The sequence below is a fragment of the Dermochelys coriacea genome, chromosome 7 (genome assembly GCF_009764565.3).
Source record: "Dermochelys coriacea isolate rDerCor1 chromosome 7, rDerCor1.pri.v4, whole genome shotgun sequence".
Classification (NCBI taxonomy): Eukaryota; Metazoa; Chordata; order Testudines; family Dermochelyidae; genus Dermochelys; species Dermochelys coriacea.
The window spans coordinates 76786589-76799667 of record NC_050074.1 but is presented as its reverse complement, the minus strand read 5'-3'; the positions used below and the strand labels follow the sequence as shown (position 1 = coordinate 76799667).

The 13079-nt window shown below is 37.7% G+C and overlaps 1 protein-coding gene across 1 annotated transcript in view; it reads left to right on the top strand.

The window, feature by feature from the left end:
• CCDC6 (coiled-coil domain containing 6) overlaps positions 1–12526 on the top strand; it is a 75041-nt gene extending 62515 nt beyond the window's left edge. The window contains exons 8-9 of the mRNA XM_038410066.2: positions 6153–6277; positions 11131–12526. Of these exons, the coding sequence (XP_038265994.1) occupies positions 6153–6277; positions 11131–11322 (317 nt within the window). The 3' untranslated portion in view covers positions 11323–12526. The remainder of the gene's footprint in view (positions 1–6152; positions 6278–11130) is intronic.
• The last annotated feature ends 553 nt before the right edge of the window (positions 12527–13079 follow it).

The window sequence follows — 13079 nt, the reverse complement described above, 5'->3', positions numbered from 1 at the left end:
GTAAATATATAATCATATATAAATCAGTTTCTGGTAAACTTTTGTATGCATCACGTAAAATGTGCCATAATATATTTGCTTCAATAGCCTATTAAAACTTACCTGGAAAAAAGTAAATCAAATGAAAGAGTAATTTTGCCTTAAAACTTCAAGTACTTGAATATTTTTACATATTTTGATTAGAGCAAATTTTGATACAATGCAGCATGTTTTTTAGAATGTCCACATTACACTATAATTGTCCATTAAAGGTCAATTATTAAGTGGTTAGCATCTGAAGTTGTATTTTTCTAAAAGTGTGATTTAGATTCTCTTACGGGTTGTGCAGTTTTAGTATCTTCCTGGAGTTATGGGGATATACTAATAAGGCTACTAATGCACTCTGAACAAGAACATCTTTGAGGGATTCACTAATCTAGAACATATTGAATCAGTTTGGCTCTCCCTAAAATGAGATCTCTTTCCATTTCTCTTTTAAGAGAATAGTATAAGAGTTGATTAGGAATGTATGTGTACAGATCTCTGCCAGTCAAAACAATTGGTATAAGAAATTAGGATTTCTAATCTTTCTAATACTGATATTCAAGAATTATAACCAAAAAAGGTAATTAAAAATGTTCTGAGTTGTATATTATTCTGGCTGAGACCCTCTCTTCTAATTTCAGAGGACAGTGGATGAATTGCCACGGAATTTAGATACTTTGATTCTTAATTATTAGTTTTTGGATTAAAATGTATTTACTCTTAATTTTACATTCTGTTTAAAACATTTATATTTTGGCATAAGGGGTCCTGAAAGGTGCAAGTTATGGCTATTACATGTTGATCAAGAATTCTTTAGTATACAATGAGACAAATTCTGCATGGCCTAGTCTCAAGATGACCCATGGAGCTCAGTGGGACCATTAATGTGACTAGGGTAAGAGGAATTTGGTCCACAATGGAGCATTAGTGTGAAATGGGACACAAACACATTAATATACAGGTCAACTAGAATACATAGTACTTGTCTAAATTCTGGGGTTTAATGCCACTTTTAAAAAATGTTTCCAAACACTTCTGTTCCATACTGGTGAAATTATAAGTAAACATTAAAGCTAACTTTATTCAAATGACATGATACCAAGATAGAAATATGCAATGTGATTTTGGGCTTGTTTTCTGATTCTTAATGGTCCAGATTTCTTGCATCTCAGTGCTTTCAAACACATTACCAGGAAAATGGTAGGTGTTTCACTTCTTGGTGTATAACTTGATATATATTATGATTCTGAAAATGAATTACAGAAGCATAATTATGCTGCAACCAACCAGCTTCATGCGTTCATACATATTATGATAATCTAACGTCTGTCATTGTGGTATGTAGTTACAATCTTCTGTAGTGTCTGAGTTTGGGGGGTGGGAGCAAAGAACTTTATTATGTGTAACACTTGGCATCAGACATGTTTCTTGCACGTGACACGGTAACGTGTTGCTCCTACCCAGGGACTGTTGGTGGGTGAGGACACTGGTGCTACTGCCACCCAGGGAATGGTAGTGGCCAGGTTACTCAGACCAGAACTTTCCTTATTCTGACCTGTGCCTTTTGGTGCTGTTCTGAAGACCTATCCTAGCCTGGCAGCAAAACCCCCTTGCTCCCCATAGCTCAGCTCACTGCTCTACCATAGTCATATTGGCTATAGCAGCACTCGCTGCACCTGACAGACTTGTCATAGACTCTCTCAGAAGTAGTAGATCTCTTACTATTCCTTCACCTAAACTAAGAGTGGTGATGCAGATTTGCTTTCCTGGTACATCATTCCCACATCAGAACTGTGATACTACTGATAAATCTATTAACTGTCCCTATCAAAGGGACCTTGAGTGTCCCAGCAGCAGGGAATGTTGCAAAACAATCGTAAAGTTAACTATAAAACAAAACTAAAATCCTTTAACTGGTGTTTAGTTCCAGTGGAGCTACCTGGTTTAATAAAGTATGTTTTATGTAGAAATACTCCAGACTATCATTTTGATGATTAGTGTCCTTCCCATCTTGTAAATTAAACTAATATTCCAAAATACTGTAAAGCTTCAAACCTTAAAAATATATGCAGCATATTTTAATGGACTAACGAGGTGGGGAATCTGACATAATCAACTCACGGTGTGTGAAATGGGAGATGAAGCAAACAGTGGAGAGAACTTCATGTCACAGGCACTGTAATAAGACACAAAACCAAATGCATCCAACTCCAAAGATATCTGGTCATATATAACATCTGTATGTCTTGGAGTGATTCCTTTAGAAAACAATGTAATTGAATTTGTGGAAAAGTAGTTTGAAACTATCTAATGCCATAAATTTATGGATTTGCACCTTAGTCCATCACACTTAATGAGTGAGATTCTCACTCCTTCTCTTTTATGCTGGGTAATGGGGCCAGAATGGTGTACAGAAGCTTTAAAATCGCCAGCTCCAGCTGAGAGAGAATTTCTCTGGTGCAGGACCAGAGGAAGTAGCCACAGACTGACTTCTGAGGATCTCTTTGCAAGTTGAGGTGTGTCAGGGCTGCGGGACACAGTGCTGCAATTTAAATTTGGTCCCCAAAGCAGTCCAAAACCAAGCGGACACAAAGGTGGTTTAAAGCCAACTTTGCCCCTCATCCTTTTGACTTCTGTACTTCACTTCTTGGACATTCAGCCTGAAATGTCACCCAGGGAGACTGAGTTTAGAATGAAGCTGAACTGTGCTACTATTCAACAAGAAGTAGAAGTGGGTGGCAACCTAGGCAGCAGTGACCATGAGATAGTTGAGTTCAGGATCCTCACAAAAGGAAGAAAGGAGAGTAGCAAAATACAACCCTGGACTTTAGAAAAGCAGATTTAGACTCCCTTGGGAGCTGATGGGCAGGATCTCCTGGGAAGCTAATACGAGGGGGGCAAAGAGTCTAGGAGAGCTGGCTGTATTTTAAAGAAGCCTTGTTAAGGGTGCAGGAAGAAACCATCCTGAAGTGCAGAAAGAATAGCAAATATGGCAGGCAACCAGCTTGGCTTAACAGTGAAATCTTCAGTGAGTTTAAACTCAAAAAGGAAGCTTACAAGAAGTGGAAATTTGGACAGATGACTGGGGAGGAGTATAAAAATATTGCTAAAGCATGCAGGGGTGTAATCAGGAAGGCCAAGGCATGATTGGCTTGCAGCTAACGAGATGTGGAGGGTAACAAGAAGGGTTTCCACAAGTATCTTAGCAACAATAAGGTGGTCAGGGAAAGTGTGGGACCCTTACTGAATGGGGGAGGCAACATAGTGACAGATGATGTGGAAAAAGCTGAAGTACTCAATGCTTTTTTTGCCTCAGTCTTCACAGACAAGATCGGCTCCCATATTGGGCACTGCACTGGGCAACACAGTATGGGGAGGAGGTGAGCTGCCCTCAGTGATCAAAGAACAGGTTAAGGACTATTTAGAAAAGCTGGACATGCACAAGTCCATGGGTCCAGATCTAATGCATCCAAGGGTTCTGAGGGAGTTTGCTGATGTGATTGCAGAGTCACTGGCCATTATCTTTGAAAATTCGTGGTGATCAGGGGAGGTCCCAGTCAATTGGAAAAAGGCAAATGTAGTGCTCATATTTTAAAAAGGGAAGAAAGAGAACCTGGGGACCTACAGACCGGTCAGCCTCACTTCAGTCCCGAGCAAAATCATGGAGCAGGTCCTCAAGGAATCCATTTTGAAGCACTTGGAGGAGAGGAAAGTGATCAGGAACAGTCAACATGGATTCACCAAGGCCAAGTCATGCCTGACCAACCTGATTGCCGTCTATGATGAGATAACTGGTTCTGTGGCTATGGGGAAAGTGGTGGATGTGATGTATCTTGACTTTAGCAAAGCTTTTGATATGGTCTATGACTTGCCAGCAAGTTAAAAAGATGGATTGGATGAATGGACTATAAGGGGGATAGAAAGATGGCTAGATTGTTGGGCTCAAGAGGTAGTAATCAACTGCTCGATTTTTAGTTGGCAGCTGGTATCAAGCAGAGTACCCCAGGAGTCGGTCCTGGGGCCGGTTTTGTTCAACATTTTTATTAATGATCTGGATGATGGGCTTAATTGCACCCTCAGCAAGTTTGCAGATGACACTAAACTGGGGGGGAGGTAGATACGCCAGAGGGTAGGGATAGGGTACAGAGTGACCTAGAGAAATTGGAGGATTGGGCCAAAATAAATCTGATGAGGTTCAACAAGGACAAGTGCAGAGTCCTGCACTTAGGAAGGAAGAATCCCATGCACCGCTACAGGCTGGGGAACTGACTGGCTGAGCAGCAGTTCTGCAGAAAAGGACCTGGGGATTACAGTGGATGAGAAGCTGGATATGAGTCAGCAGTGTGTCCTTGTTGCCAAGAAGGCTAGCGGTATATTGGGCTGTATTAGTAGAAGCATTGCCAGCAGATTGAGGGAAGTGATTTTTCCCTTCTATTCGGCACCGGTGAGGCCACACCTGGAGTATTGCGTCCAGTTTTGGTCCCCCCACTACAGAAGGGATGTGGACAAATTGGAGAGAGTCCAGCAGAGGGCAACAAAAATGATTAGGGGGCTGGGGCACATAATTTATGAGGAGAGGCTGAAGGAACTGGGGTTATTTAGTCTGCAGAAGAGAAGAGTGACGGGGGATTTGATAGCAGCTTTCAACTACCTGAAGGGGGGTTTCAAACAGAATGGAGCTAGGCTGTTCTCAGTGGTGGCAGATGACAGAAAAAGAAGCAATGGTCTCAAGTTACAGTGGGGGAGATCAAGGTTGGATATTAGGAAACTCTATTTCACTAGAAGGGTGGTGAAGCACTGGAATGGGTTACCTAGGGAGGTGGTGGAATCTCCATCCTTAGAGGTTTTTAAGGCCCGACTTGACAAAGCCTTGGCTGGGATGATTTAGTTAGTGTTGGTCCTGCTTTGAGAAGGGGATTGGACAAGATGACCTCCTGAGGTCTCTTCCAACCCTAATATTCTATGATAATTTTTTTTTTAAAGTAAGTGTTAGGTGCAAATTATTTATTCTGTCAGATCAGTAAATGGAATATCAAGCAGGAAATATCAACTGTTACTCATAAATCACTTAAACTAATCTAATCAGGAATAATTCTGCTGAAGTTATTGGAGTTGCCACTGATGTGCAACTGGCAAGAGATCAGAATTGCTCTTAGTTAAGACAGCCAAGGAAATTATAATGCTGGTTTCCCTGTGCAGCTCTACTGATTACTGAAGCTTGATTTTTTTTTCTTCAAATTTTCTTCTCAAACACTAGTACAAAAGTAAACATAGTCAGCTAAGATGCTGGTCTGTAATACTCAGTAGTGCTGGATTCTTTTAATAGTGGCAAAGACATGTGGAGCCTGTTAAATTCAAACAGACTTAATTGTTTCAGTTGGAGTGGATTCTTCATGCTGTTATACAAATGTAATGGACAGTTATAAGTTTTTGTCAGATGTCTGTTTTTTTTAAAGTGGTTGGCTTCTAATACCAAACAGTTGAGAACATTTGTTGCATGTCCAACAGATATGTCTGTCTGGAAGCAATAGGGTGAGTTAAAGATTTTAGGAGATCTCTGTTTTGAGAAGGGCGGCTTTCATAAGGTTTAAGGTCTGAACTTCAGAAGCACTGAGCAACTGCAGTTCTCATTAATTCAATTAGTGTAGGTGCAAAGCACTTTTGAAAATCAGACACTTAATAGTTAGCTAGAAGTAACATTTATTTAAATTTCTTGGGGTTTATTTAAACTCAGAAAACAAGACCTTTGGGAAATTTGTTAACCAATGTATTTTAACTGACACCTAGCGTATGCATGGCAAGTCCTATTTAAAAGTACATTAGCAGTCAGTCAACCATAAGGTAGTCACTTTAACATGACTTACCCGATCTGCACTAGGTGAAAAGTCATCTTTTAAATCATGTTACTTAATATGTTTTCAAACACAGCATATTTTCCTAATCTAGACAAACCCTTAGGAAAAATATTAAAAGTAAAGACATTTTTTTTCAAAGCAATGGATATTTTTTCTGAGTTCCTGACTTAAATGTACAATTATCAGTTTCTTAACCTTGTTTTAAAATAAACTTTGTACTTACTATTATTTGCAGTAGGAATGTTAATGTCCCTTTTGCTTTAATAATTTTAGGTCTGTCATATGCAAGTCACACAGTTGGTTTTACACCGCCAACTTCACTGACTAGAGCCGGAATGTCTTATTACAACTCCCCAGGCCTTCATGTGCAACATATGGGACCGTCCCATGGAATTACAGTGAGTATTAAAAACTAGTAAATTTTCTTTTGAATTAAAATGTTAGTTATTTGTCTTTAAAAATGCAAATGTTTGATTTTTGTTTCCTTGCTCTATGACTTCTTCTTCAGTCCTGATTACCTCTCTACATTGAGAAATTGATTTAGTGGAAAATCTTTTCTTTTTGCAAGAGAGTGGAACATGTTGTCACCTTAAAGACAGTAATAGGTTTCACCCTATGGATCTGCAGGCAAGGTGTGAGACGTGATGTTCTAACCAACCCCCCATGTCACAGGAAGTAAATACATTACTTTCATTTTTCTCCTAGTCTCCACCACATCTGACGGATGAGTCATCTGAGGTTGCTCCAAGCTCAGGTTTTCTTCAAGATGACACACAATGCTACCACCATGTCACTGTAACAGGCAGCTAATTATTTTTTACTTTTTTGTTTTCCAGTGAGAATAGCAATATATTAAACATTTGTTAGGATATTACACAACATCTTTCATCTGGAATCCATTTTTTATTTCTATTGAGTTTAATGTACTTAACTCAATCAAGTTTTTTCTAGGGCTGTCGATTAATCGCAGTTAACTCATGTGATTAAAAAAAAAATTAATCATGATAAAATTAATCGCAGTTTTAATTCCACTGTTAAATAGAATACCAATTGAAATGTATTAAATATTTTGAGTGGTTTTCTATATTTTCATATATATTGTATTCTGTGTTGTAATTGAAATCAAAGTGTATTATTTTTGCTTACAAATATTTGCACTGTAAAAATGATAAACAAAATAAATAGTATTTTTCAGTTCCTTATACAAGTACTGTAGTGCAATCTCTGTCATGAAAATGCAACTTACAAATGTAGATTTTTTTTTTGTTTTTTTGGGTACATAACTGCATTCAAAAATAAAACAATGTATAGTTTTAGATCCTGCAAGTCCACACAGTCCTACTTCTTGTTTAGCCAATCGCTCAGACAAACAAGTTTGTTTACATTTACAATGTCACCAGAAAGGGAGAACAGCCATTTTCATGGCACTTTTGTAGCTGGCATTGCAAGGTATTTACATACCAGATATGCTAAACATTTGTATGCCCATTCATGCTTCTGCCACCATTCCAGAGAACATTCTTCCATGCTGATGACGCTCATTGAAAAAATAAGCGTTAATTAAATTTGACTGAACGTCTTGAGGGGAGAATTGTATGTCCCTTGCTCTGTTTTTACCCACATTCTGCCACATATTTCCTGTTATAACAGTCTTGGATGATGACCAAGCACATGTTGTTCATTTTAAGAACGCTTTCACTGCAGGTTTCACAAAACGCAAAGAAGAGGGTACCAATGTGAAATTTTGAAAGATAGCTACAGCAGTCAACCCAAGGTTTAAGAATCTGAAGTACTTTCCAAAATCTGAGGGGGACAAGGTGTGGAGCTTGCTTTCAGAAGTCTTAAAAGAGCAACACTCCGATGCAGAAACTACAGAACCCGAACCACCAAAAAAGAAAATGAACCATCTGCTGGTGGCATCTGACTCGTATAATGAAAATGAACATGCATCGGTCTGCACTGCTTTGGATGATTATCGAGCAGAACCCGTCATCAGCATGGACGCAGGTCTTCTGGAATGGTGGTTGAAGCGTGAAGGGACACATGAATCTTTAGCACGTATGGCACATAAATACCTTGCAATGCTGGCAAGAAAAGTGCCATGCGAAGGCCTGTTCTCACTTTCAGGTGACGTAAATAAGAAGTGGGTAGCATTATCTTCTGCAAATATAAACAAACTTGTTTGTCTGAGCAACTGGCTAAACAAGAAGTGGACTTGCAGGATCTAAAATTGTATATTTTGTTTTTGAATGCAGTTATTTTTTGTACATAATTCTACATTTGTAAGTTCAACTTTCATAATACAGACTGCACTACAGTACTTGTATTAGGTGAATTGAAAAATATTTTCTTTTGTTTTTTACAATGCAAATACTTGTAATCAAAAATAAATATTAAGTGAGTACTGTACACTTTGTATTCTGTGTTGTATTTGAAATCAGTATATTTGAAAATGTAGAAAACATCCAAAAATATTTAAATAAATGGTATTCTATTACTATTTTTTAACAGTGCGATTAATCACAATGATTTTTTTAATAGGCGATTAATCAGAATTAATTTTTTAGTCACTTGACAGCCCAAATACTCATTGAGTTTATAAAGCAAACAAAACTGAAACATTAGCACTTTGGCAAGATACCTTATGGCTGATGTATCAAAATTAAGTGCTATTCAATATATTCTGAATAAGTAAAGCAATATGCAAACAATCTTCTGCAAAGTGTTTCTTTATGCCAGTGTCCTCTGATACAAAACCTTGTTTCAGTAGATTTTTATAGAAAGGCACAAATATAGCAGAAGATTTGTCAAACCTTTTCTAAAAAAAATTCTTATGACAGAAACATAGCTGGAGTATGATTTCATTAGAATATGCTAAAATGTGGACTTTCGTAGGTTAACTGATATTAATTCCACAATCGTTAAGGCCTACAACCATACCACACGTAGCTCTGATCTCATAGGTGGAGGCAGCATGGTCCAGTGGATAGGGTACCAGAATAGGAGTCAACTTGGGTTCTGTTCCTAGCTCTGCAGCTGACTCTGAGCTAGTTGCATAACCTCTTTAGGCCTCTGAAAAAATGGGGACTAATAATGTCTACCCACTTTGAGAGAGACTGATTTTAAAAAAAGGTATTAAATGTTTATTACTATTATCTTTATATCATAAGCTAATCAGGATCAAGCTGTGGCAGTACTTGGAGGGAAGACTTCCAAGACAAAAAGCTTGATGCTGCAGGAAATGGTGTTGATTAATAGGCACATGGCTCTCTGCCTTTAGTGTCTACTGAACCAAGGCTCCACCATGGTATTAGAGGTTCACTCATGCTAGAGGTGCTTTACAAGTAGAAGCCCAGACCAATTAGTTGTCAGAAATCCCAGGGCCTTTTTCACATAGTGTCAGTCAAATTTGTTGTTTACATTTATACTGCAAAGTAGGTGTCCCGGCCAAATTCTAATTTGGAGAATTTTATGCCTACCTAAAAGGCACTTCAGTTGGAAAAGCAACCTCCTTAATAAACAATCAAGTTGCTAAGCTGTATATCTGTTGTAGAATTGTTTCCAGGTTTCTTTCCCAAACGGTGGCTATTTTTTCTTGCTTGGTTATATCAGGGGGAGGGGCATTTTGGAGTTCTTAAGGATCTGACTTAATATACAGTTGTTACTGTTGCTATTTGCTTCATAGCCGCTGCGGTTTTGAAGATATTTTGGTTTGTCTTACATTTTTATATTGCTAATTTTACAATAGTGCTTCCTCTTCTCTGAAAAAAATATCAAAGTGGGTGTCATCTTCTTGCTTTGAAGAATATATTCACATCTTACCGTACTTGAGAAAGGGCGTGCTGAAGACTATTACAAATCTGCAATTTCTTTGGAGACAGTTCTGTTAGCCACTGTTTATTTGCAGGTGCCCAAAGGGATGTACTCACCATTTTTATAATACTTGCCTCATAAAGAACAGCTTGATTTGTGCTTCCGTATGACTTCATTTTCAGATATGATCTTTTTACAGTCATTTGGAATTTTCCTATGCCAGTTTAGGTATGCACTATCACTTTTTAACTCCACATGCTGATAATGTTAAGTCGTGCTTATTAGCACCTGCTGCTATGTTGTGGTCAAGCATAGATAGTTATTGTATCTGAGCTTCTTCCTCTGTTCTTTTTTCTAGGTACCTATTTGCCATTAAGTGTTTTCAGGACTACACGTAGGAAGGAATAATCAATTGCACAAATACAATATAAGAAAAGATTGCCTAGGCAGGAGTAGTGCAGACAAGGATCAGGGGTTTATAGTGGATCACAAGCTAAACATGGGCCAACAGTGTAACGCTGTTGCAAAAAAAGCAAACATCGTTCTGGGATGTATTAGCAAAAGTGTTGTAAGCAAGTAATTCTTCTCCTCTACTCAGCACTTAGGCCTCAACTGGAGAATTATGCCCAGTTCTGGGAACCACATTTCAGAAAAGATGTGGACAAGTTGGTGGAAGTCCAGAGGAGAGCAACAAAAATGATTAAAGGTCTAGAAAATGTGACCTATGAGGAAGGATAGAAAAAATTGGGTTTGTTTAGTCTGGAGAAGAGAAGACTGAGGGAGAACATCAGAGTCTTCAGTTACATAAAAGGTTGTTGTAAAGAGGAGGGTGATAAGTTGTTCTCCTTAACCACTGAGGCCAGGACAAGAAGCAATGGACTTAAATTGCAGCCAGGGAGACTTAGGTTGGACATTGAAAAAAATTTTCTAGCATTCAGGGTAGTTAAGCACTGAAACAAATTACCTAGGGATGTTGGGGAATCTCCATCATCAGAGGTTTTTTTAAGAACAGGTTACACAGACATCGGATAGAGATGATCTAGACAATGCTTGGTCCTGCCTCAATGCAGGGGACTGGACTAGATGACCTATTGCGATCCCTTCCAGTCCTACATTTCTATTTCTGCTTTATTTCTCCCCTACTGGCTTAGAGGAGTGGGCACTTTTTTTATCTCAAAAATGGTTCCAGTGTGCTATGCTAATGCATTTCAAAGTTACATCAAATTCAGAATTTGTCTTGATAACTATTTATTTACCTAAATTTGTATTGTGATCCTTTTTAATATTTTGGACTTGATCCTTCAGTTTAATTTGGTATTTTGAATTTTGCCTTTAAACAATGTGTTAATGATAAGTCTGTGAGAGGACTTCTTGATATCAGCAAAAGCGTCTTAGAAACATATACATGTTCAACATGATTTCAATATTTGTTCTGCAGAGGCCTTCACCACGAAGAAGTAACAGCCCTGACAAATTTAAACGTCCCACTCCTCCTCCTTCTCCAAACACGCAGACCCCAGTCCAGCCACCTCCTCCACCTCCACCACCACCTGTGCAGCCTACAGTCCAATCAACAGCATCGCAGTCAGCCACTTTTCAGCATTCAGTGCATCCCTCCTCTCAGCCTTAGTGCATGTGCTCAGCAGTCTGTATTCAGAGTTGGACTCATAACATGGAGCGGTTTACTAAAAGCCAAAGGCTTACCTGGCATATTTGGATTTGACTTACTTGCACTGAGGTTATATAGGCTTCACTGTTAATTGTGTTGTAAACATTTGTCTAAATTGCAGCCAGTGTTGTGGGTCTACAACACTAACCTAACAAAATTTTCCATCAGTGTTTACTTGAACTACATGTGTGTCCATTCTCTGGCTGGAACATTTGCTACTCTCTTTGGTAATACGGCATTATGTCGTTTTGCTTGGCTCCAAAGCTTTGTTTTCCTGGCTTTAGATTTGTAAAATTAAAGGGATATCTTTTTATATTCTTTTCATGACAGTTTGCATAAAATTACAGGCATGATGGGCTATATTATAAATTCCTAAATATTAACAGTGTTTACCAAGCATATGGTAAATCAGCACTACATTTCAGTAATCTGAAGATACAGCTTTTAGTGCAAAAGTGAAAGTCAGACACGTTAATCAGTGCCCTAGACTATACTCTATTGTATCACCTAATAAATAAGCTTAATACAGGTTCAGTATTCAACACACATGACACATTAATACTTTTTCCGGTTTTAAAAAAATAAAACCAAAACCTCAAATGTATGGTGCAGTCTGAAGTTAAATGTGGGGAATCTAACTTGTCAAAAGTATATGGAATGTACAAGTCATGACCTTAAGATTTGATTGTCTAATTTATCATTTACGTTAACTTGTAAGCTGTCCATACTATGTGTTCTGTCACAGTGAACTTCTATAAGTGTGGTCCTGCCAGCAAGTTACTGGTGGCTGATTTAAAGTGTGCTTTGATTTCTGCTACAGAAGGCAATGTGATTGTAGAGAACAGCTGATTTTTTTTTCTTGTTGAAATATATTAATTGTGATTTCCCCTAAAACAAAGTTTGAACAACTATTTTAAATGTTCAAAAGACTATTAGAGAATATGGTATAAGATGAATATTATAGGAATATATTGGCATAACAGCCAAAAATGTTGTATTGCTTGGTAGAAACAGAACAGAGTACAGAGAAAGTAGCACAACATGGCACTAATGAATGCTTATTTAGCAGCCTAAGCCGGTACAATGTATAAAGAAATGTATTCTGAATACATTCTTTCCATTCATTTAGCACAAATAAATTGTTTGGTTTCACTTTGCAGTGGAACAGAGTGTCACTTTTTTCTTTGATACTAGCATCTTGCCTAGTTTTATTTTTAAGTTCCCGTTCACTAGGTTTATATAATACTGATATTTTAAAGTGGTTTACCTCCTATATTTGTATATGTGGGCCATGGAAAAAAATTACTAGAAAATGTGTATTTGAGAATATGTATCTGATTCTAAGGAGAACAGAACATTACGTACCTTATTCGTTTACAAAAACTTTTTGACATGCCTAACACTTCATTGAGACGTTCTTAAGAAGAAAATATAGAAATTTGGATATTTACTAACACTTGTACATACATTTACATATTTGCCATTCAACAAGTATGTAAGAATTGCAGAGTGAAAATGGTAATCAATGATAGTATTCAAAATATCAAGTAAAAATGTTTTAAAATGTTCAGTTAAGATCAAAGCAAAAGTGGAATTTCTTCAGTATAGGTATATAGTTTCAGATCTTAAGAGTTTAGAAAAATGTGTGTGTATAAATAGTATGTTACGCTTGTTAAGCCAACATGAGATCAAGTGCATTATTAAATTCCACTAGTTAA